This window comes from Polyodon spathula, chromosome 24 (assembly GCF_017654505.1).
Source record: "Polyodon spathula isolate WHYD16114869_AA chromosome 24, ASM1765450v1, whole genome shotgun sequence".
Classification (NCBI taxonomy): domain Eukaryota; kingdom Metazoa; phylum Chordata; class Actinopteri; order Acipenseriformes; family Polyodontidae; genus Polyodon; species Polyodon spathula.
Window position 1 is genome coordinate 3,569,051 of NC_054557.1, and position 26,249 is coordinate 3,595,299.

Genomic DNA, 26,249 nt, shown 5'->3' on the forward strand with positions numbered 1-26,249 from the left:
CTTCCGTCCATCTGAAAACGCACGCTTCACAATGAATTCACAATCCTGTGATGTGAATTGCAAAAATGCCATAATGCAATGCAATGCCATGCGAGTTTAAAAAAAAACAAAAAACAGAAAAATGGTCCCAAGAGATCCAGATGAGCTTCCATATAGTCACCTTGCTTATTCCTTAACTGCCTAAATTTCAAAGTCACCAGTGTCTGTTGGCCAAAGTCATCTAGTCATGTGGGTTTAGTGAAAGCAGGTCAACTGTACACAAGCTGTGTTACAAAAAAGTTCTAAAATTATAGTTTTCTAAATAGAAATGTATTTTTCAAACAGTGTGATACAAGTAGAATACCAGGTTAAGGAATGACCTATTTATTGAAATGTTACAGCATACAGGTACTCTGTAATAAACAGATTAGTATTGCTTTATCCTAGACTGTCTCAAAGCAACAGCAAAAATACAATCAGTAAATCTAGGGTAGATGTTATGCACAACTTTGTAGTTTTTTTTTTTTTATTTTGTTTTCATTGACTCTGCCCCAAAGTCTAGGAATGAGCAGGAGCTTTACAACATTTAAATCACTTTAAAACATTGGAACACACTTTAAAGCTAAGCTTTAAAAATGTTCTTTGTGCTTAACATCACCTCAATGGGAACCAGTGTGTAACCCTGAACTCCTGTGTTTGTGTCCACCCAGTTTTGAAGACATCGCCTGCCTCTCCGATTCCCTGTCCCTCACTGAGGTCTCCCTGGATGAGAATCCCATAGCTCAGGAGTCATGGTACAAGCAGACTGCCCTGCGCTACATGGTGCAACTACGACATCTGGACATGAAAAGAATCACGGTGAGCTCAACGTGCCATCTCATCAGGCTGATACTCCTATAGACTTCACAGATTAACGGTGATATTATACCCCGTGGGATTAGTGGACATACCTCACACTTCACATATGTTTCCATATACAATAGTCCCCTGCTAATGCAGACTCCATTATGCCACACTTAGCATATATTTAGCATAAGTAATTGAGAATATTGACTTCAGGAGTTGTATGGGTGTGTCTGTCTGTCCATACATGTCCATCTGCATGTCACATTTACATTTTTGCATTAATTTGGAGAATCACTTATCCAATTGTCATGAAACTTGTTAGTAATGTTTATTATCTGAAACGATTGAGAATACTGGCTTCTGGGGATTTAGTGGGGTTTCTGTCTACCTTTTCATCATCCATCTCTAATGTCATTGCATTAATCTGGAGAATTGTTTATCAAATTGTGCATAAACTTGTGTCATCCACTTTCTCATAATACTCCTAGCTCTCATTTTGAATTTACAGCTGTGGCGCGGTAATTAATTTAGGAACAACAAAAAAAGAATTGCTGTAAAAAAAAAAAAAGCATCTTTCTGTTTGTATTTTGAGAATCGTATATGATAGACTATCCTCACTTATACAATCAGAGACACCCTACAACACATTGCATTAACATAAAAAAAAAAACAACGAAAATGTAATGTAAGCTTAATGAACAAGTGCATGCACATACAGGGGGTCCTCATAACCGTGTAATAATTGCACAGTACCTCATAGGATAAACATCTGAAACATCTATAGCAGTGTATGATACAAGTTTAGTGAAGATTGGTAAAAATGAAACCAGTGTTCACTATGTTTTTAACGAGGACCATAAAAATAAGTTAAATAAGTATGTGAAGATAATCTAATTCTCGTCAATGGCTGTGTTATTAATAGTGCTTACAGATTCATTGTCTGTGCTGTGCTGCAAAGCGTAAGGCCAGCAGTGTTGTGATGTGAATAGGACAGAGATGCTGGTTATATGCACTACATAAATGATCTCTAAATGTTTTAGTCTATCAATTAAGGTATTGATATGTTTTATGTATGAACTGTGCAACTGGGAGTTGAGTTCTTGGCTTTGTTACTTCTGTCTAGTGCACTGTTGGAGAGCTTGTACTGCAGATGACAATCACATCAGTGTAATTAAATGGTACAGTAGGGGGGGGGGCTTCAAGAATCAAATAAGTGTGTGTCCCGCCCTGCAAGGTGAGCTAGTCCTGTCACTATGGAAGAACATAGTTACTAAAAGTCCAGAAAAGGAAGATTATTCCTGGAGAATACCTGAAAATCTGATGGTGGCAAACTATAATATGCACTTTTATTATTATTGTTTCAATGTTGATGGCAGGGCAAAATAAATAAGACAGTGCCATTGTGACCTAAACTCCTGGAATCTGGATTGTTATATAAACTAAGTGGGATTATCTATTCCTATGACAACTATAATTGTAGAATAGAAACAAAGTTTATGTAACCAATGTGTCTTTTGATTAGGCCCACAGAAGCACACAGTAAAATCATATTTTGTTTGTAAAGTTAAAAATAATTATCATAAAGGCTTATGTAAACTAAATTTAGCCAAGCTTAAATTATTTATCTTTGTCTAAGCCTATTTAAAATGTAGACATGGCTAACAAAAATATGATGGACTTTTTAAATACAATGTAAGTCTTGTTGTTCAGTCATGTGTTTGCAGGGCACGTTGCAGAAAGCAAAACGTTTCTACTAGACCACTATGACAATTGAAGCAGGCAAGACTAAATGAATTCATGCTATTTGCATTAACATTGGTGTTTTTTAGTCATGTTGTTTTGCCTTAAAGGATGTTTAGGGAGTTTTATGAATACCAGTTACAATGTAATTGAAAGCCATTGCAGCCAGACATGCTTCAGGGATCTTCATATCATCTACATTTTCATGATAGTAAGTTTCTAACTTGACTTTGCAGAAGCTGTCCTTGTGGTTTGAAAAAGAACATTTCTGTAAGAAGAAACAACACTAGAGGACGATATAAAACACTTTTATGGCATTAAACACTCGTAACTTTAAAGAGGCAAAACAATAAAATATTCTGGAAATGTATAGTGTATCCCCTTAACTTAACTTTGCAGGCGTGTTAGTCATGTCGAAAGTTACAAGATACTAATGTATACTGAAGAAGGCTCTAATCAAAAATGTTGTGTGCTTGATGTAGTTTCTTATCATTTTACCTCAGGATTCTGAAGCATTTTGAAGTTGTAAAAGATCACATCCGATGATACCCACTCAAAAAACATGATTTAAGAATACAAGTCTTTGTGTTAAAGCTGTGTTGCACCAGTGGGGCAAGACCATTACTTTGCTGAGAATATCATTGATATGCTTTGATGGAGTTCAGGTCTACTGCCACTCCTATTGTGTAATAGAGGTTGTGTGTGTGTGTTGAGATGGGAGATATGAACTGTGCTGTGAGATATGAACTGAGTTGTGTCACGTGGGGAGTGGAGTGCAAGCCTCTTGTTCTGTCCATTAGGGGAATGGTAGCCATCAGCTCAATAACGTTTTTTATAAAGATTGACAGAGTAACTGTCTCTTACCTCGATTAAATCCTTTGGAAACGGTCGCACAGAGTTAGGAGATTAAAAACAAGAGTGTGATGAAAGAACCTTGCTGATCTAAAGGACACTACTGGGTCCTTTCAGACTGCAGCAATTTGAACCAAGCCTATATCAATAGTAATCCCCAAGGCAGGTGGACATCTCACAGTTTGAGCAACCATCGCTATATTAACCTACATAGGCAGTGTCACATTACTACAGGCAAAAGTGTAGCCATAGAGTGATATAACAACATGGTTCTGTGGTTAAAACATGAATGTTATTCTCTTTTCAGATATTATGGTGTGTTTTTTGTTTTAAGTAGATGCAAGAGGAATATCCAAGGCTTCAAAAACGCTTTAAGCGTTTCTCTGCAGTCTTGCTGTTGATTTTTTGGTTTTCCATACCCAACACAATTTCTGTATTACTGTGTTTCTTGTTAAAGCACCCCACCTGTTTCCTGTAATACTGGAAGTGAACAAGGAGAGGAAGCCAGTGCAGAACTTCATCAAATTGACTGGGTTCTGGCAGGATTACCTATTAATAAATTTCAAAAGGAAACTAAATTTTGGACCTTGTATTTTCCTAGTTTTTAGACATTGCCCTCTAGATCACGACTGACACACCGGCGCATGCGTGATACTACAGAAAGGGGCCTTTCCCTCGTAGATCGGAGCATCTCAGGCGGATGGCAGTACGACACTGAGAGGTCCACCCCTTCTCGTGAGTTGGCTTTACCCCTCTCTGAGTGGCTGAGAGTAGGGCGACTCATCCCGGAACCCCCTGAACGACTGGGAGATAGTGCTCACGAGACAACAAGGGCTGTCGGACGGGGAGATTCTAACTTTGTTCAGTTGGTCAGAGAAGCCGGCCTGGTTCGTTTCGGACCTTCTTGCTTGTGTTGAAGTTTGATTTATTTTTTTCTTTCCTTAAAAATTATCGGTCCTTTGGAACCGTCTGGTATGTGTACATATCCTTCGTCCGACTCCCGCGCTCACATCCTGCCTCTGGGCCCGGCTGAGCCTATCACTGCAGGACCCATTGCGACGACTCACGTCGTGGAAAAGAAACATCTGGGTAATTAATGACACGAAATAAAAGCAGAAAAAACTTTTCGGAAGTTTTTAATACAACAATAATTTACAAATGGTAGCGACCATAAATCCGGTGTCTATTGTTACGGGAGACGTCCGATTTTTATTTAGTGAACAATTTTTCTTTTTCTATTTATTTTCACCCGTGGACAAAGTCACAAAAGTTTATAAAAAGAGCACCTGTGCAGTGTTTGCAAGCTTCTCTGTCTCCTGTGTCAGTGTGTCACCTGCCCCCTCCGTGTCCGCCGACACTTCTGGGCCCTAAAGTACTGCTACTACCTGATGGGGTGCGACTCCGCCGGGAGGAGTAGGACACCCCCACTGAGACCTCCCAATAACGGCGTTTAAGGTCCTCCTCTGGAGGGTTACGGTTCCTCATTGTGTGAGTCCGGTAACGCGTGACGGCCACACGCATGTCTGAATTACGCGGAACTGACTGGCTGAACCCAGGAGCAACCACCACTGCCAGGCTGGTGGAGGTGGTTGTAGTTGAGCGGTCCCTGTAGTGCTTGGCTCTGGGGCCGCGCTTGTGGGTGCCAGAACAGGTACCTGCGATTGGGCGATCCAATTTGCAGAGCAGTACCAGGCAGCAGAACCAACACCTGCTAGGCTGCCTGGAAACAGTGCTACTCCAGCATCACCGGCCCCAGGGAGGGTGAAGGGACAGGGGGGGAGGGGTAGCGAAGTCTTTCGATGGAGTGTGGCGGTGCGACCTAGGCCGGGCTTTTGGCCCGTCCCAACCAGTGGGTGCTGACGACTCAGAACGCGCCGGTCGAGATGGTATCTCGGGGAGCCCACTTTGAGGCCACAAAGTTTGGAGGACGACTTCGAAGTACTGACTCTTGGTCAAGTGACTACACACCTTATTCGACCCCCACTCTGGTGTAGCTGTCTCTAACGACAGAGATACCCTACAATGGAATAGGCTGCTCTTCTATTCATCAGACAGTTCTATTCCATCAGTCACTCCAGCATACGGTTTTTGTAATTGAATGATACACAAACCCAGTCTCTGAGATTCAGGGTGTAGTCAGCCCCTAATACAAGGGACCTTAATCTCACCAGGTCATAAGCAAATAATGGGACAGGTGCATATTAAATGTATTCATGGAGATGTGTTCACTTATCTTAAGATGTTTGTGAATTAAAAATTTGGCCAGCAGGTGACGAGAGTGCAATTGGGTTTGTGTCCTCGTTTGCCAGTACCTATAGTTCTGGGACGAGACTGCGAGCATGCGAGCAGTTCAAAGATTAGTTGGCTGCTGTGACGGCCCGATCCTCCCTATTGGCTAAGAAAGAGGAAGTAATTGGAAAGATCTTCCCCTTTCACGACCCGGCCTGGTTTTGCCATAGATTTAAATCCCGAAAAATTAAATGGGAACGCTGGGCTGCTAAGAATGAGCACTGGCAATGGTGCAGTCTGAGAAGTTTCAGGTGGGGGCGATTGGTGAAGAGTCTGGGGGGGAGGCCGCAGAGCCAACGCAGGTGTCTGGCTCAGTTGCCTGCTGGAAGCCATGGGAGCTGATTTTTTTAGTTCGCTCCCGTGACTTCCGACTCGAGCAAGGGCAGGACTACTTGCTGGGCAGGCTCTTTACCAAGCAGCTGTGGTTAATGGTCAAGTGGTCAAGCCCAGACGTACCACCACATACCATCACTTTGAAATTAATCGAGACCTTTTGTATTGTGTTGAAAAATTACCCCCGACGGGGCAAGTGCATCACCAGTTGCTCATTCCTCAGCCCTTTAAAGAAGATTTGTTGCAGCTTGCTCACGTTATTCCCCTGACTGGTTATTTGGGAAGGGACGAGACCAAAGCAACGCTTGTGACACGGTTCTATTGGCTGGGGCTGGATGGTGATGTCAGACATTTTTGCTAACGCTGTGGGGAGTGTCAGAAAGCTAACCCTAGAGCCGTCCCATTGGTGCCTTTGCCACTAGTGGAAGCTCCATTTCAGCGTATTGGAGTAGATATAGTGGGACCGCTAGAAAGGAGTTCGGCGGGATACACACACACCTATTGGTCATTTTAGATTATGCTGCATCTACTAAGTCTGTTGCCAATGAGCTTATGAAGGTTTTCTCCCGGGTGGGGCTCCCCAAGGAAATACTGACCACCAAGCCACCAATTTTATGTCCTGGCTAGTCGGCAGAACATGTAAACTTTTGGGAAGTAAGACCATTAGGATCAGCTTTCTGGCAACATGGCAAGGACCTTTTGAGGGACGGTGGACTATGAGATCTGCCAGCCGGAGTGACGGAGAGAAAAGCACATTTATCATGTAAACCTCTTGAAGCTCTGGTTGCAACAGGAGGCTTTGTTAGTGGCGCAAGCAGGTGACGTCACAGACCTGGGACCTGATCTTTCAGTGTTAACGAAAAAGGGGTCGTAAATCTTGAAAAACTACTCACTTCTAAATCTTTTGTCGTCATTTTTGTATTACTTTAGTATAAATACATGTTAATTTGGATTCGTATGTTGTTTTTTTCTGACCTTATGTGAACGAAAAGACACACATTTGCCCATTTTCCCATTGGAAATAGTGATATTTTGAAATATCACTGTCCTGGTCACAAAAGCAAAGTTTGTGGGGAATAGTAGCCATTTTCTATACTTTTGAGGCATAAGCAATTAGGAAATAACACTTACTACCCAGGAACAAAAAAAAATAAAAAATTTGTTACACGGTGTAATCAATCATTCAATTGGAGTCGCGGTACAACTGCACGTGAATTAATAAAGTGCAATTCCCCGTGCTCACTTATTACATTTTACTGTAATCCCCGTGCCTAAATAAAAATATACATTTGAAACACTTGTGTTACACAGACCCGTTTATATCCCGTGTACTAATGACTGTACACCAACATTTAACACACTACAAGCAACATATAACAGAAAATACACACAGGGGTGGGTACTTCGTCACATATACCCCCCCCCCCGTGCAAAGCACACATGGCCTCAATGGCCACCTCTCCTTTTAAAATCCCAAAAGTCTCGCTCAAAGTCCTGTGCCAAGAACAGGGACTTTAAGGGGTTGGTGGGCGGCAATGTTGCCAGTAGCCAGGCTGTTACTGGCTATGCTGTCAGCAGACGTGTTGACAGTGGGGTGAATCTCTCCTCCCGCTGTAGCACTGGCAGTGGAAATGCTGCCAATGGTGCGGCTGTCAGCAGACGTGCTGACAGCTCCCAGACTGACTCTTTCAGCCGGGGCAAGTCCAGCAGCGGAAAAGCTGCTGGGGTCGGTGGTCTCCAGACCTCCTCCAAGATCTCAGGCAGCGAAACTGCTGTGGGGGATGGTGGTCTCCTGACCTCTCTCCCCTTTATAGCCGGCAGTTCCCCCTGGGGGGATTCCATCCCCCAGAACTCCTGCAGCGAAATTGCAGCAGGGAAGGGTGGTCTACTGAGCTCTCCCCCCTTCTTCATAGCCAGCAGCTCCCTCTGTTGGGGCTCCGGCCACACTGACCCCTGCGGCCAAGCAGAGCTAACTGCAACCCCAAGCGATGCGGAGCGGCTGGCAACCCCAGGTGATGCGGAGCGGCTGGCAACCCCAGGCGATGTGGAGCGGCAGGCAGCCCCAGGTAATGTGGAGCGGCAGGCAACCCCAGACGATGCCACGCAGGCATCCTTGGGCGAAGCGTGGCAGGCATCCTTGGGCGAAGCGAGGCAGACATCCTTGGGCTAAGCAAAGCAGGCATCCTTGGGCGAAGCAAGGCAGGCATCCTTGGGCGAAGCGAGGCAAGGAGTCAGGACAAGCTGAGATGCAGGCCCTCTTCTCGGCCACTGCGGCCAGGCGGTCCTTCTGGTGAAGGGAGAGGCCGCTCCTGCTCCTCTCCCCCTGATGATGATGGAGGCAGAGGCAGCTCCAGCTCCTCGTGATGGTGGGGGAAGTGATACCAGCAAGCATTCGTCCTCTGCTGGTAGGGGAAGTGATACCAGCAGGCATTCGTCCTTTGCTGGTGGGGGAAGTGATACCAGCAGGCATTCATCCTCTGCTGGTGGAAAGGGACCCAGCAGGCATTTTTCCTCTGCTGGTGGACAGGGACCCAGCAGGCATTCTTCCTCTGCTGGTGGAGACTTGGGCGGTGGACGCTCTGCTTTCCTCTTCCCCTTTCCCCTTCTCTGCCTCCTCCTCACCTTCCTCTCCTGGGCCAGTTCCTCCTCTCCCTCTTGGTAGGGGCAGCGCACCAGCGGGTGCCCGAACTCCCCACTGGCAAGGCACCAGCCTTGGTCCTCTGGACCACCGAGGAGGTCCTCCAGATCCTGGAAGCCATCTCTCTAGCCTTCCATTTCTTTATTTTTTGTTGTTTTTTTTGTTTTTAAATCAGAAAGGAGGAGGGAGAGGCAGCTCCTGGCGGTGGACTGGTCTCCTGGCCTTCAGGCGAAGCCACTCCTCCGTCTCCTCCACCTTTCCCTGATCGAGGGCCTTCAAAAAGAGAGGGGGCCCACCATGGAGCACCTCCTTCCTTCAACTCCTCCTGGCAATTACGCCATGGCTGCCTTTCTTCCTCCCATCCCATTTTTTTTTTAAATGAATTTTCCACCGGCAGTATCCCTGGTCTTACGCTTGGAGGCTCTGTTGTCCCGGTTCTGACACCACATGTCACAAAGACGGCCAGAGTGGGTGGCGTCAGACCAGAGCCAGGAAATAAAAACAACAGGGAGGTGGAGTTTGGTGGAGCTGAGCGAATGGTCTCGCTCAGCATTTAATGAGTGAACAGAACAGTAATAAAAAGTAATAAATGGTGGTAACAAATGAAAACACAAGGACACGGCACATTCACCAAAACAAAAGAGATAAACAAAACGGACTATCACTAAACAAAACACAGTGAGCTTCTTTAACGATTATTATTTTATTATTTATTCTCATTACCTCCATCTCCAGTCCCATTCTCCACTCACCGAACACACAACCCAGAGTGAGTGAAAACATGCTGCTTTTATGCAGCTGTACCGAGACTCGACTGCTAATCAATCATTCAATTGGAGTCGCGGTACAACTGCACGTGAATTAATAAAGTGCAATTCCCAGTGCTCACATACATTTTACTTGCACGTGAAGTGCTGTGCAATCCTCGTGCCTAAATACAAATATACATTTTAAACACTCGTGTTACACAGACCCGTTTATATCCCGTGTACCAGTGACTATACACCAACATTTAACACACCACACGCAACATATAACAGAAAATACACACAGGGACGGGCACTTTGTCACACACTCACAACAACGTCTCACCCGAAAGAAGGAGAACAAGGAGGTTAAGTGACTTGCTCAGGGTCACACAATGAATCAGTGACTGAGCTGGGATTTGAATCAGGAATCTCCTGGTTACAAGCCTGTTTCTTTAACCACTGAACCACACAGCTTCCTAAAATGAATTGTAGATGAATAGATGAATTGCTGGAGCGTCTAGGCACAGCTCATTTTATGACAACACTGGATTTAATGAAAGGATAATGGCAGAAACCCATGACCTCGGAATACAGACAGAGGACAGCGTTATCGACTCCCTTTGGGCTGTACCAATTTAGGACCATGCCCTTTGGGTTGCACGGAGCACAAGCCACTTTCCAACGGATGATGGATCGCAACTTCTTTGCAGTTTTTTGATTACTGTGTTTTCTTTTCTCTTTTTGATTTTGCCTTTTGTTATTATTTTAAAGCACCTGTGAATGCTCCAGCGTACCTGTTTACCTGTGGGTATTTCTGTGCACCTGTCTACCATCGCTGATATTCAGGCCACGGACAACAGCGCCCTCTGTGGTCAATTGGTAGCGAATGTTGATTGCATTTATTGTGTGACGTTTGTAATGTGGTCACTTTAAGAGATGCAGCAGATCTCACTCAGCCTGTAATAATATCTTTACTATGATGTGCCGACTGAAAACATCACAAAGGATTACATTCTAGTCCACAACAAGAGTATTCATCGCAGGTATTGGCTATTTAATTTTCTGAACATAATAACTCATGAATTGCTTTCTGCATCAAACACATTCCATTTGAGATTTATTTTTAACTTTACATTGCCCGTTCATTTAAGTACCATTACAGGTCAACTGTAAGATATGTTCAGTAAACAAGCGTTTTGACAAAGTGTCTAATTCAGGGTATAGTGCTAATGCATTAACTTCACAACATGTGTTGTTTTAGCAACTGAAAAATCAGTGACAGATTTTGAAGCTTAAGATAAATTATTTACAAGTTACATACCAGCAACAGTCAAATAAGAGGGTTGCATATAAATCTTATTTGATCCTGATGGCATGTTGGTCAATGTAGCCACAGTTGTTGCATGGGCTCCTCCTGTAAAGTCAATGAGATTTCTCATGTTGCAGAATAGTTGCACACAACTCTCACACCTCAATGTATGTCTAGTGGATCACATAATCTGACTATTGCAGACTAAGATATTTTCTAATTTTACTATATTTTTCTAGACCCTAAGCAATCAGCAACGCTTATACTACACTTCAGTCAGAGAAGGACAGCAATTTAGAATTGACCATTTATAGCTTTGAAATAATCATTATTTTATCAAACAAAATATGTACCGGTGCTTTAGTCTACAAGAAGACAATGTTGACAAGTAGAATATCTTGAATTAGTAACATACCTTTAAGCACCCTGGTAAATAAGATCTGTTTTTTCCAAAATTAAGGATGGGTAAAACCTCTATCAACCAGTGTGATAAAAGTACAGGAGATCAACTTTTTCTTTGTTTGTAAAGAGAAGCAAGGTTTTAGTATAAAATAGAAACCTAATTTAACTTCTGACTATCTGGTTGGAGCGTTTATATGTGTGTTAAAACTCATTTGATTGTCAAGCCAAAAACCCAGATATTTCTAGTTGCTGACTAAATCTCTAGATCAAGGGTTCTCAAACTTTTGAAACTCAGATGTTTCAGGCTGTGATGACTTGCATATAATATTGGTATCGTCTACTTGTAGACTCCTCTGATTTGTAAATATGCCTGTTTCCAGTTTCAAAGTCTCTTCTTCAGAGGTATGTAGACATTTAAGAAGCACATGTTACTGTCTGAAAAATTTGCATCTTACCTTTCGCAGACAACAGGATGCAATTCTGGGAGCTGGAAGTACTTGCAAACAAACGGAGTTCGCAATGATTTTGGCAATAATCATAACATTGTCCAAGAATTGTGGCAAATTGAGAAACTGTGAAACACACACACACACAAAAAAAAAAAAACCTGAACAATCCTTTAAGTTTTTTTGACTGTTGCTAGCACTATATACACAACTATGTACACATACAAACAAGCATCTGGACATTTAGTACACATGACGGGAGGTCTGGCTTCATATTACACCATTTACTGCTAAGGATTAAGTTAATATGCACTGTAATGTAATGCAAAGGATCTTAAGGTTATGTCAGTATTTATTGTGATCACGCGACCCACTACAATAGCCTTGCGACCCCCTTTTGCTCTAGGAGAGCTATCAAGTGTAAGTTTTCTCTTTCAGTTGTTTTAGATTTAGTTTATACCTATCAATATGATGTAAACATTGATGACCATGACCTACACCAGTAAGAATTAGCAATTCAATGTCTATTCACAAAAAATGTAAGTGCGATTTACATATGGATGGATAATCGGACAGACAGACACCACCTTATATCCTTAGAATCAGATACTATCAGTAATGTACTAAATATTGTTAATACAATGTTTCCTGACAAAGCAGTTCTCCAGATGATAACTTGTGTGACGGACATTCTCAAAAACTAAATCTGCCTTTTGAATACCCTATGTAACGTTTAGGGAATATTAATATTCTCTTCAATATAAACACAGAATTCCAAATACATAAAGTGTCATAATTTTTATTTGCTATTGTCGTACTGTCTACTTGAAATACTGCCTGCATATAAATGCAGTGGTTGTTTAGCTGATTTATTCCTCTGCATTGTCAGTCTGGATCTTGTTATCACCTTGATAATGTGCTTTCTCACCACACAAGATCTTAGACTTTTACTGAGTGTATAAAGAAAGAGGATATATCACAAACCCTAGATTGATATTTTGACATGAATTATCTGGTGTTGTTGGAGACTTTCAGTCCAGTCGTTTTTGCAGGCCCATAAGGGACTGGCAAAAGTTGATTTTGGATTGTTCAGTGGCGCTTGTATTTTCATGGACGGCAAACTTTCACCATTTAAGCGGATAAGACTGTGGTGCTTGTTTTCCCCAAAAGGAAATGCTTCAGTTCAGAAAATAATACATATATTGCCAATGAAAACAAATTGCTGTGAAACAAAGAAAAATGCACCAGGTGAAAATGCAGATCATGCTATAACTCTTTCTGTAACCTGGAGGGATTTCAAACACTTTTTTCAAACTTTTTTATATTTTCTGCTTTCTGCCTAGTTGCTTGAACAGGGGAACAATATAGCCTAGCTGAGGGACTGGGAGGCAGTGTGGTCTCAGTGCTCCAAGTAGCAACCAATTTGGTTTCTACTTCTTTTATTAAAAGCTGTAACTTTGAGTATGTAATTAAAACAATCATGTATTTAATTTGTATTTTGTAATATATGAATTGATTACAAGTGCTATTATTGTCCCAATAACAGCCTAGTTAAAGATCATATAAAACAAACATAAGTAAGCCTCAAGGGGGCAGTTTAGATTATTTATGGTCTATGAGTGTTATTGGCCTTCAGCATTTTGAAAAGTACAGTACTTGAAGAATAGACAGTAGTCAGTTCTTTCTGAAGGAGTCAGTCAATAAGTTCCCAATCCCAGTCTGAAAATTGTATTCGCTGAAGCAGGCCTGCCACTGCTGTCTCCTGATCCCCTGCACTTTAATATTGTGATATTTCTGTTTTAAGGAGGATTCATTCATTCTGTTACTGGGTCTGTCTTTCCTAAATACTTGGTAAGGGTTAAATGATTCAGTCAGTAGCTGATTAGGCCTTCGAAAGACGCTATTTCTGCTTAGGGAAGGGAATGTATTTGAACAGTGTGCACTCATTGCAATGGCAACCATGGTAACTACCAAAGTGGAATCTTTAGCAAGTATCACAATTATTAAAAGTCAAAAATAGCCACAATCTTTGTCACATAGTAATGCAGGAATTGTTGTGTTGAGGGGAAACTAATGACTGTACATTTCAAATTGGGGGAGGAAATCAGGAGTAAAGTAATTTGGCACACTATATATATAAAATTGACTGGAGTCGGTTATCGCTAATGTGTCATAGGTCTATGCACTATAAGAAAGTAGTCTTTGTTGGCCAGTTGTTTTGAAAGATAAATGGAGCGCCTCCCTGACTGTGTGAAGTTGCTGGTCTTTGCTATGGATTCCAGAGGGAGCGTTGCTTTGGGTCTGTAGCACTCCTGTGGATTAGTGGGGTAAGACAATCGGCAGAGACTGGTGCTCCTGACTGCTGTTCTACTGGCCAGACTGCCAGTGAGCTTCAGGGCTGGCCTTTGTCTTACAGGAGTTGGTAGCTCACTGACTGCTGTCAAGAGAGGATTGGCTTGGCAGTGGGACATCCTCTGATTCGGTTATCCCGAGCTGGGGAGAAAAACAGGTGCAAAATAATTGGGCACTAAATAAGAAGTGCTTTGCATGTATAACTGTGAAAATGCACTAAACTTATGTCAGCTTTTTAAATAGAAACCAGAAGTCAATTTAAATGGAATCCAGCAAGAAAGCTTGCAATGGATTTCACCAAAACACACAGCCGTACACAGACGGTCATGTGAAAGAGGTACAACTCAGAATAGTTCTTCAGTCCAATCCAAGATTTACCTAGATCCATGCTTTTCAGTTCTCAACAACGGGAACTACAACACAGAGGAATAATCCGCAGTGGGGCGCCCGCGTTAGACGGACAGACACATTTCCCGGGGACGCAGACAACTGCAAACGTAAGAATCCTAACAAACCAATGTGTGCGTAAAGGATGCAGGTACCCTTGTCCCCAAGAGCCTTGAATATAATAGATTACACCCTTAAAGGGTTAAAAACACACTTTTGCATCGTGCCTCATAACATCTTTACAGTATGTTAATCACACCCCCTGTTGTGTCTTAATCCAACAGGACAATACAATAGGTGCCAGAAGATAGCAAACAAAGTATTCTAAGTTTGGTTTGCCAACAGACATTGAATACTTGTCGGGCCAGTCATTTTACTAGCAATTATTGTAGTACAGTAGTCTCTGGCTGAGAGAACACCACTAGGGAAGCAAGCGACAGTTCCCTTTCAAGTCGAAAATAACCATCAAGGTATGGGATATTGCCGTCAGGCAGTAGGATTGGCTGAGCTTTATAGCAAAGCTGCTGATAGGCCTCTGTGCAAGCTGCTGTGTAAGCCCGCCCCCCTGGGAGCTTACTTCATGCAGTACACAGAGACTCCCTTCCTCTTTTGCCTTCAGCCTTTGTAGGATATTGAGCTGGTAAGTTCTCTCTGTGAGATTTACTTCACTGATTGTACTCGACAGCCTTGAGCTTGAGAAGCTGGCTACTGCCCCTTCTCTGAGTTTATTTCAGTGTTTGCTCTTTTGAGCATTATATATATATATATATATATATATATATATATATATATATATATATATATATATATATATATATTTTCTTTTTTCACTTTCACGCTTTGCTTCGGCATTGCGTTCTTTCCGCGTTGGCTCTCCGTCTTCCTTCATATTAATATTTTTCATATTATTAATATATATATATATATATATATATATATATATATATATATATATATATATATATATATATATATATACAGCTCTGGAAAAAATTAAGAGACCACTGCAAATTTTTCTTAAATCAGCATCTCTACATGTATGGCAGCCATTCCATTCCAGTGTCTGTTGAATTCCAACACAGGCACACCTCATTCTACTGAATGAGGTACTGATTAGGGGATCACCTGAACCAAATCTTATTTAAACGAGGAAAAGTATAAAACCACTCCTGTGGTCATCACTATCCTCTTGCAATAGGACCAGCTGGATGGCAAAACAGTGCTAGTAGTACCTCAAAAGTAATTGGAATCAAAAAATAGCTATTGACCATGTGCAAAGAGTTGAAAAGGAAAGTTTTAAGTGAGGAAAAGAAGGGTTCAATTCTGGCTTTACTGGCAGAGGGATACAGTGAGCGTCGGGTTGCTTCCATCCTTAAAATTTCAAAGACGGCGGTTCATAAGAACAAGGTCAAGCAGCACACATTGGGGACAACAAAGCTACAGACCGGCAGAGGACGAAAACGACTCTCCACTGACCAGGATGACCGCCAACTCATTCGAATGTCACTCAGCAACCGTAGGATGACATCAAGTGATCTACAAAAAGAACGGCAAACGGCAGCTGGGGTGAAGTGCAAGGCGAGGACGGTTCAAAACAGGCTCCTAGGGGCAGGGCTGAAGTCGTGCAAAGCTAGAAAAAAGCCCTTCATCAATGAGAAGCAAAGAAGAGCCAGGCTGAGGTTTGCAAAAGACCATAAGGATTGGACCATAGAGGACTGCTTCCTTCTGCTCTGACAATGTTCCCCAACTCTGAGGATTGGTTTTTCCAGCAGGACAATGCTCCATGCCACACAGCCAGGTCAATCAAGGTGTGGATGGAGGACCACCAGATCAAGACCCTGTCATGGCCAGCCCAATCTCCAGACCTGAACCCCATTGAAAACCTCTGGAATGTGATCAAGAGGAAGATGGATGGTCACAAGCCATCAAACAAAGCCAAGCTGCTTGAATTTTTGCACCAGGAGTGGCATAAAGTCACCCAACATCAATGTGAAAGACTGCTGGAGAGCATGCCAAGATGCATGAAAGCTGTGATTGAAAATCAGGCTTATTCCACCAAATATTGATTTCTGAAATCTTTCTAAGTTAAAACATTAGTATTGTGTTGTTTAAAAATGAATATGAGCTTATTTTCTTTGCATTATTCGAGGTCTGACAACACTGCATCTTTTTTGTTATTTTGACCAGTTGTCATTTTCTGCAAATAAATGCTCTAAATGACAATATTTTTATTTGGAATTTGGGAGAAATGTTGTCAGTAGTTGTTTTGAACACAAGTAGTGTTGTCAAAACAAAAATGTTCATTTTACCCAAACACATACCTATAAATAGTAAAACCAGAGAAACTGATAATTTTGCAGTGGTCTCTTAATTTTTTCCAGAGCTGTGTGTGTGTATATATATATATATATATATATATATATATATATATATATATATATATATATATATATATATAGAGAGAGAGAGAGAGAGAGAGAGAGAGAGAGAGAGAGAGAGAGAGAGAGAGAGAGAGATTTTTTGTTGGGTTTTTGTATTGTCTATTCTTCCCCCAGGTATAGAATAGAGTTTAGAGGACACGTTGCGCGCCTGTAGGCCATGCAATTTTTTGCAGCCTCGGTCTCGCCTCCGCCAGACCCGGAGTTCAGTCTGCTATTAGCAACTACTCCTATAATACCACCAGCGGATTGTAACATCTGGGTGCGCAAAACTGTATTGACTGGGTACACCCTTCAATTCCGGTTAAAGCCTCCCCCCTTCCGGGGAGTGGTACGTAACTGCAGTGAAGGACTCCGTTCAGTCCTCAGCTCTGAATGTGGAAATAAAGGCATTGCTCAGGAAGCATTCCATTCAACAAGTAGACCCTGCTCTGTTCGACCAGGGGTTCTATTCCAAATACTTCATGGTGCCCAAGAAGGACGGCGTTCTCCGCCCTATTTTAGATCTGCAAGTACTGAACAAATACCTATGGCAGTTATCGTTCAGGATGCTTACGCGTAGGCACGTCATCCAGTCTGTCCGACACGGCGACTGGTTCATCAACGTGGACCTGACAGATGCGTACTTTCACGTTCCCATCTGCCCAGGTCACAGGAAGTATCTGCGTTTTGCATTTCAGAGCAGTGTGTACGAGTTTTGTGTCCTCCCATTCGGCCTGTCACTAGCTCCTCAAACCTTTTCGAAATGTATGGACGCTATTCTAGCTCCTTTGTGTCTGACTGCTGAACTGTCTGGATGACTGGCTCGTCTGCGTGCAGTCGAAGGAGCAGTTGGCACAGCACAGCGGCTAGGTCTGAAGATCAATTCAGAAAAGAGCTTCCTTGTGCCAAGCCAACAGACCGAATTGTTGGGTCTGTGTCTTTACTCAGTGTCCATGGAAGTGACCCTGTCGACACAAAGAGTTGCCTCCCTGGAGCGGTGTCTCTCCCTATTCACGTTGAGAGAAACAGTCAGCATGGAGCTGTGTCAGCGCAAGCTGGGGTTGATGGCTTCTACCTCGCAAGACCTTCCCTTGGGCTTATTACACCAGAGACCTCTACAGGCCTGGTTCAATGCCTTCGCGTTGCATCCGCGGAGAGACAAACACCGCAGGTTCACGGTATCCCGAACCTGGAAGGCACTGCACTGGTGAAAAGTTCCATCGAATGTCCTCCAGGGCGTGCGCTTGGGTCCCATCTTCCAAAGGGAGGTTATCACGACCGACGCTTCCAACCAAGGTTGGGGAGCAGTCTGGAACGGCTCAGGGACCCGCGGAGTGTAGTCAGGACCCTGGAGTTCAGCCCACATCAATGCGCTGGAACTCAAAGCAGTGGACCTCGCCCTTTGGCACTTCTTGCCAGTGCTTATAGACAAGCACGTGTTGGTGCGGTCAGTCAACACCACGGTTGTGGCGTATATCAACCGCCAGGGCGGCCTACGGTCCCCCCGCCTTCGCGGAATGGTAGCACGCTTGTTGCTATGGGCACAGCTGCATTTGAACTCTCTGCGCGAGGTTCACCTACCGGGCAGAGTCAATTATGCAGTGGATCTCCTATCCAGAGGAGGTCCTTTTGCAGGGGAATGGCGTCTCCACCCTCAGGTGATAGAGCACATCTGGGAATGGTTTGGCATAGCACAAGTAGATCTGTTCGCTTCGCGAGAGACCACGCACTGCCCCCTATGGTTCTCGGTGAAGGACCCTGACATCCCCTTAGGAGTTGATGCACTGGCTCACAAATGGCTGCCAGGGCTCCTATGTGCATTTTCACCGATTCTGATGCTTCCTGCCTTCTTAGAAAAGGTCAGGGTAGAGCAAGCGACAGTGGTCCTGGTCGCTCCTCGGTGGCCTCGGAGGATATGGTTTCCGAGCTTGGTGCAGTTGCTCCATGGTCAACCGCGGGACCGTCCCCTGCGAGCAGACCTGTTGTCCCAGGCCGAAGAATGACTTTGGCACCCGAACCCCAAGCTCATGCAGCTATGGGCTTGGTCCCTGAACGGGAGTGCCTGTCAGCCTTAGGGCTTTCGACGGCGGTAATTTCGACCATTCAGAGCGCTAGAGTGCCCTCTACCAAGTCACAGTACACGTACAAGTGGCAGTTGTTCCAAGATTGGTGTTGACCCAATATCTTGTCCTATGGCAGTGATATTACAGTTTCTACAGAAACTGTTAGATGAAGGGAAATCTCCCTCTACACTTAAAGTGTATTAAGCCGCCATATCAGCTTGCCATGTACGCATTGACAGGTTATCACCAGGTTGCCATTTTCTGGCATCGCAGTTCCTCAAAGGCGCATGACCTTTGCAACATCCAAGGACGACCAGTTTACTGTCATGGAGCCTTGACGTGGTGCTAGAAGCCCTTACCAAGGCACCATTTGAGCCTCTCCACACTGTGGATATGAGGCTCGTGTCTATTAAAACTGTGTTTCTGCTGTCAGTGGTGTCAGCTAAACCTGTCAGCGAGTTACATGCACTGTCAGTGCATCCTTCATGTACTCATTTCGCAGGAGACGGTTCTAAGGTCTCCATGCGCCCAAATCCAGCGACATCCTGGGCCCTCTTTAGAGGGGTGCCGGTGTCTGACATTTGGGCGGCAGCCAGTTGAGCTACACCGCATACTTTTATGAGGTTTTACCGGTTAAACGTACTGGATTCCTCTGCTCCACTATTTGGAGCATCTGTATTACACTCTATAGCACCTCAGGATGCCAATATGGTGTTCACTATTCCACCTTAGGACAGGTGTCATTGCGAGCATAGACGCTGAGTCGCAGCTCCGCATATGCCTAGATGTATTGCCTAGATGTCTGTCCTATTGCCGAGAATCCTCCCTCGCAACGGCTTGGGTACACTGTTCCCATACCTTGATGGTTATTTTCGACTTGAAAGGGAACGCTAGGTTGCAGATGCAACCCCGGTTCCCTGAAAGAGAAAATAACCATCAAGCCATGAGATTGCTCCGGAAGCCTTCACGGCCTGAAGAACAAAAGAGGAAGAGATTCTCTGCGTGCTGCGTGAAGTAAGCTCCGAGGGGGGCGGGCTTACACAGCAGCTCGCGCAGAGGCCTATCGGCAGCTTTGATATAAAGCTCAGCCAATCCTACTGCCTGACGACAATATCCCATACCTTAATGGTTATTTTCTCTTTCAGGGAACCGGGATTGCATCCGCAACCTATCGTTCTTATAGCCAAAGTGTTCTCTAAGACAAAGTTAACCACCAGACACAATATGAATCAATAAATAAATAAATGTATTACTTGTCATGATCCATGTGCATCAACATATGAAATTAACTAAAGAGGTAAAAGAAAAGCAAAAGACAAGTGTATGTTAATAAACTATAATAATAAAGTAACAGATAAACTAACATTAATAAACTGTCAGACTAAATTAACACAGCACCCCAACACAGTGTAAAAAGAATAAATAAATGCAGCAGCAATATACAAGAAATGCACATTAATTAACAGAATGGTGAAGCAACTCACCAGAAAGGTGAAACAACAAATTGCTCAGTGACTTATTCAGGTTTTTTTCCAGCTGCAGCAAGAGAATCAGTGGTGCATTTTGCCGTTTGTTTACAAGCCATTTTGTAGCGATGAGGTGCACACTTGTAGAAATCAGAATGCAAGACAATTTCATAATATGACGGCAGTTCTGGAAAGATTTAATAAACCAATCAGTGTGCCTAAAGACACTTGCAATGGCAAGACGCTTTGTCATTAAACCATTTTAAGTTTGATGATGAGTTATCAGGTTACAAAATAGTACTTTATCCATTATGAGCAAATCACTGCCATTGCCAGGAAGGTGTTCTTTTAAGCAAAGTTCCTGTTCCTTTAGGCAGAGAATTTACAATGGGAAAAATCTATTTCACCACAAAGGTGTTCCCTTAGGCAAAGTGTTCTTTTTTAGCAGATGTTCCTATACATGGAGACTACTGTTTATTAAAGAAATGGATTTAAATCATTTATATGTTATGATTTTGTCATCATCTACTTGAGCAGTATTTGAGCATATCTTCCAAGATAGAGTCAAAAGGGACATGATGGGAGATCTTGGAGAGTTCTTGGAGAGCTGACCTTATATAGTAAAGAAAACCATTAATGACCTCTGGGATGGTTTGGTCCTAGAGCATAGCACCATATTTTAAGAATTTACAAATTAAACCTAATACGTAAGCAGTGACTCATACATCTTAACAGCAGGCCATAAATGTTTTTACAATTGCCAGACTTTAATTTCATTCAGAGCTGAAGCCAGGCAGAACTAAGGAGAAATGGAGAAGGAGTGCAAAGAGACAGGGGATCAGTAATTCTCCCACCTGCAGTATGCAAGCATTTGGCTCAGGTGTGTGGAAGCAAGGTTACATTTGAGGAAAAAAGCGTGTTTTCCATCAAGTAATAAGGATACAATTGCCGTATAACAGCTGTTCTCCATCTTCTCTCTTTCTGGTGATTTAATTATTGGATGGTCCACTAAAAATGTAGCACATAGTTTAAATGCACACTAACCTTCTGATGCATACCTTGAAATGTTAGCTTGCGTAGTTCAGGGTGTGTGCAGCAGGGGGCTTCCAATTTCTCATCAATTAACCTGTTCTCTATTTAAGTCCTGATCACTTGCACCTTCGCTGTCTAGTGTTTTGTTTTGAATCCTGACCAGTAGCGGTACGCGTTACTCTGCTTAAAAAAAAAAAAAAAAAAAAAAAAAAAAAAAAAAAAAAATCTACTAAGATCATTCTTCAAATATATTCTTATATTCGCAAGCTTACCTGCTTCCAAATGGAAAAGCCTTCTGCCCACGCTGTTTCTCCTGACTCGGACGACTTCCTTCCTCCGACTCCTCCACAGGTCCGTCTCTGTTCGACCTACCTTCCCTCCTCTTTCTGGCTTCTGACTGCTCCAACCTCGCCAGCCCACCTTGCTTACACCCAGCCTTCAGCCAGGCAAGCGTGCCGCTCCAAGCGTGGTTCTGCCAGCCAGCCACAGCCGCAGCCTCTTTATAAAGATTGGACGACACCTAAGCTGCTGAAAGTTCTGTTCGCGAAGGATATCCCCATCCCCGTTGGCGGAGGCCGCATGTCCCTGTTTCTTACTTATTGCGAAGCCTTATCAGCCGAGCCAATTCCCCCCCCCCCCCCCCCCCCCCCTGTCTGCAATCTTCTGCCGTCAGGCCCTCCCCTTCCACTACTCTCTCAACTCCCGCAACCACAGCTTCTGCAGCAGCAGTTACACACTTTGCCCATCCCCTCCGCCAGCGATTCCCCCCATGTCATACTTAATCAGCTGCAAACTTGGCTCCAGCCTCTCATAGACTCTCAGCTATCCCTTAGTGCTCGTCTCGACAACTAGAGAACCCTTCTGCTCCTCCTGCCTTCAGTTCCAGGACTTCTGTTCCTTTTTCCAGTACGTCCTCCTTAGTACTCCCCATTGCTCTCCCAGAGTTCAACCTTGCCTCAGCCACTGCATCAAGCTCCTCTTCTCCTCGTGCTATTGCCAACCACCCTCGCCTCCGGATAGGCCTCCCTCCTCTCCACTCTTGCCTCCAGAGCAGGCCTCACTCCTCGTCTCAACCCTCTCCTCCGAGCAGGCCTCCCTCCTCTCCTCCAACCTTGCCTCCGAGCAGACCTCCCTCCTCTCCACCCTCGCCTCCGAGCAGGCCTCCCTCCTCTCGGTCTCCCTCCTCTCCTCCACCCTCACCTCCGAGCAGACCTCCCTACCTCCTTTCTACCTTCGCCCCCAGAGCAGGCCTCCCTCCTCTTCTATCCTAGGTCCGGTCCTTTCCAGCCGGTGCTCTGTCCTACTTACCACTCCCTTCTGCTTCTTCTGCCCTATCCTTACATCCCCAGCTCACGCCCCGTGAACATTACAAATCAGATAATTTTATATTTTGCGTGGCTTAAGCATTATCCATTTGTTACAGCTCTCAAATTTGCAGTTTTGAAAGAAATACATGCTACCTGATACTATACGTGAACTGTATTTCTATTTTAAAACCTGGTTTCTTCTAATACACTAGATTTAAGAAATATCAGTTTGCAGGTGTTGTATTTCCTTAGTCATTTCACCTGGTGCGTGAAATTGTCCAAACCCTTTCAAAAGCTCCTTGTCATTTACCACCCAGCTACTTCCTTTGTTGCCTGACATGTTTTCAACCAGTAGCAAGCTTACACCCTGAAAAAAAGACTTGAGGTCTTGAAAGCTAGTGATATCGTCTCATAGTTAACATAATAATTAGTATAAAATATTTTATCACTATGAGTATGAGAAATAAGTTACTTGCAAAAAAAAAGAAAATGCTATTAAATACAGTTTCGTTAAGTGCGATTAGCAGGTTGTCAAAGTTTTGATTTGGTCCGAGCCTATGTTATTAATTACAAATCGCTTTGACACAGAAGACACTACTGGAGCAAAACAGCCTAAGAAGTGCAAGTGTAACAGATTCCAGAAAGCATGGTATGGAAACTGTAAATCTTAAGCTAAGATTTATAATAAAAATAAATACTTAAATGCTTTAAAACTGCACATTTAAGAACTATGCATTTAATTAAAATGCAAAATAGGTAAGGTTTATGCAATCATTTTGTTTGCCACTTTAACAAAAGACAATACTAGTTTCAAGATCCTGTTAGACCTGTGGGATAATGGACACTACTCGGAACCAACATTCCCTGAGATGATTTGTAGTTTTTACCACTGTATTTTTGCATGGTATTCTTGCAGTTGTACCATACTTTTCTTGTGGTTAAACAATACATTTACCATAGTTTATCCTGGTTTGCCATGTTTTTTGGTATGCTGTACTATACTTTGCTGGTATTTTACAATGCTTACCTGTACTGTATAATGCTTTCACTGTGATTTATTACACTTTGCTAGGCTTTTGCTTTGGTAAACTTGTCATCTTTGGAAGGTGCCAATTTGTCTTTGTCAAGGCTGCACATCACAACCCCCCCACTGTTTGGAACAGCCTTCACTGGGCACCTTTTTCATGCTGTCTGTCGATTCAGTTTTCACATTGTGTGATTTGGAGTTTTGTGCAGTTGCTGATTGTGCTTTGTACCAGGTTTGCATGTGGCTGTATGAGTTATCTGTTGTACAGCCACAAAAATTTGAATTATTAGAATAATCACGAATTTGGCATTTATGTGACAAATGAGACAGATTTCATAAGCAAGTTATACAGTAAAACAAATAGCGTATTGTAATTGCCCACTGTGTATGTCCTGTCTCTCAAGTTCTGAAAGCAAACAGCAAAGATGTCTGTGAGCAAATAACTCCTTCAAACTCTATGAAAACACTGGAAGCAGTTGTTAGTCTGCAACTTCATAATTCTGTAAGTGTTTTTGCAGGCACTACAACTCCAAGTCATATCAACTCAAAAGGAATTATCATCTGTTTAGGCTACTGTTAAGAAATAATTATATTTAAAACAACATGTTTTCCTTCTATTAACTGAATGGTTTCCATGTTGCTGGGGTTGCCTAATAATTGTGTTGTTTGTATCAGTAGGGTTCTCCTGTAGTTTGAATATACAGTGGTGCCCAAATGTACTGACACATTTCTAAAGCATCATGCTCTAAATCATGTTGATGTTGTTACCAATTAAGACATGTGGATATGTATATACTGTATATGAATATTCTTCTCAACTCAAGTAGTTTTGAATAACTAGGGGGTGGAGTTCATAAAACTGTAAGGAGCATTTTAAGGAATGTTTTTAAGGACTGTGTTTTTAAACATCCTCTTACAGTAGGTTAAACAATGTTTTGAAAAAGGAGAACAGACTAAAACATTCTTTATAAAATTGTTTCAGAAACTGTTTTTTATGACCCTTGCAATCATTCTCCATGGCTCTTATTGCAATTACTCAAATACTGTATTTGTACCTGAGATCGGGAGCTGAACCCCAGTTCTAGTTGTGGGCCATATATATATATATATATATATATATATATATATATATATATATATATATATATATATATATACAAATGACCAGTCACTTTCAGATCACAAGTTTCCTTTTGTTTTGCCAGCAATAAACTGCTGTGCACTAGATGGTGCTGGTCCTGACCATTTTAAAACCAGTAGCACTGTAGGTTTTAGTGTCTCCATGCCAACTTGAGTTAAACTTTGAATTCTGACTTTACTAAAAAGCAGCCACTGCTGACTGCTTCCATATTCTTTTTGTTACCCAGCTTTTTTTTTGTTTGTATCTTTTTTGATTTATTTATTTTTTCTATAGATAGCAAGCTGGTAAAGGTGGTAAGGGGGGTAGAAATTTCAGCATGTTTTTCAGATTCAAAAGTTCTCTGTTGCATATATCACTGTATCCATGGAAAGACAATCCAAATATCTTCAAATCCCGAGAGTCATTTTGCTTGAAAAATGAACTGAAGAAATGTGTCTTTAGTTTGGCAGCAGCAAGCACAGAAGAGCCACTCACCCCGTTCCTCGGCCTGTACTTCAATTAGTTTCACATTTCCTTTGTGTTTGTGTTTACAGAGACACTGACCCCCTCCCTTTCTCCTGAACTTCACTTCACTTGTGTGTGGGGACTAACACAGAAATGTTTATGTGAAGACAAAGTACTATAGATTGATGTTTACAGAACGGATTGACATCTCCTTGGAGTTTTAATATAGGTCTGGTTTTAAATCATTGTTACATTTTTTTTTTAAATCCTTGGAGACCAATGTTGTAACACATTGTCAGAGCATTTACTTGCATCTGTATAAAACAGGGTGATATGATTCAAAGTTCTTTTCTGCCTGGTTTGAGTACTCGATATGCGCCCACATCAATAAACACCATCACAGGTGGAACCAAACTGGAAGCTAAGCCAGATGAGACTAACTATCAATGATTGAATGGGCATCAAAACTGCAAAACTCAAACACTCTATGACCAGGTTGAGGCTTGGGATGTGCAGATACATTTAGGTAAATGTACAAATTACATTACAATTATGAAAATACTATGACAATTTATTAAAAAGATAAAATATTAGCAGATAAAATATGTAAGATCACAACAGATTTATATGAAATAACACTGGCAGAGCCGTGTTCGATTGTCAGAGATTGGTGTTTCATATTGGTGTAGATGTGGGCAAATGAAGGAAAGCATTGTTGAAATTTGTTTAGCAGATTTGGTCAGTTTCATTTAATACCTAACAACATAACACATGTTAAAGGGAATAACTTGGTAAGTATCTGAACATTGTAGTTGAGGCACTCTGGAAAGGAAGCAGTGTATGTTAGAGTATTTTACATGAACAGATGGTATATTGTTTATTTCTTATACCTTGTCAATTGGTGAATAATTGTATCCTATAGAGGTATCCCACACACTGTAACCATAACAGAACAACTTGCACAAACACAAGCAGTTGAACTGTTACTCTTCTGGCTGTTATTGCAACTTTTACACGCGGAAAGGAA

The 26,249-nt window shown here is 42.6% G+C and overlaps 1 protein-coding gene across 1 annotated transcript in view; it reads left to right on the top strand.

The window, feature by feature from the left end:
- Positions 1 to 26,249, top strand: part of LOC121299327 (leucine-rich repeat-containing protein 49-like) — a 212,292-nt gene that overhangs the window by 98,715 nt on the left and 87,328 nt on the right. Inside the window, exon 10 of the mRNA XM_041227018.1 lies at positions 690 to 837. Coding sequence (XP_041082952.1) covers positions 690 to 837 — 148 coding nt within the window. The remainder of the gene's footprint in view (positions 1 to 689; positions 838 to 26,249) is intronic.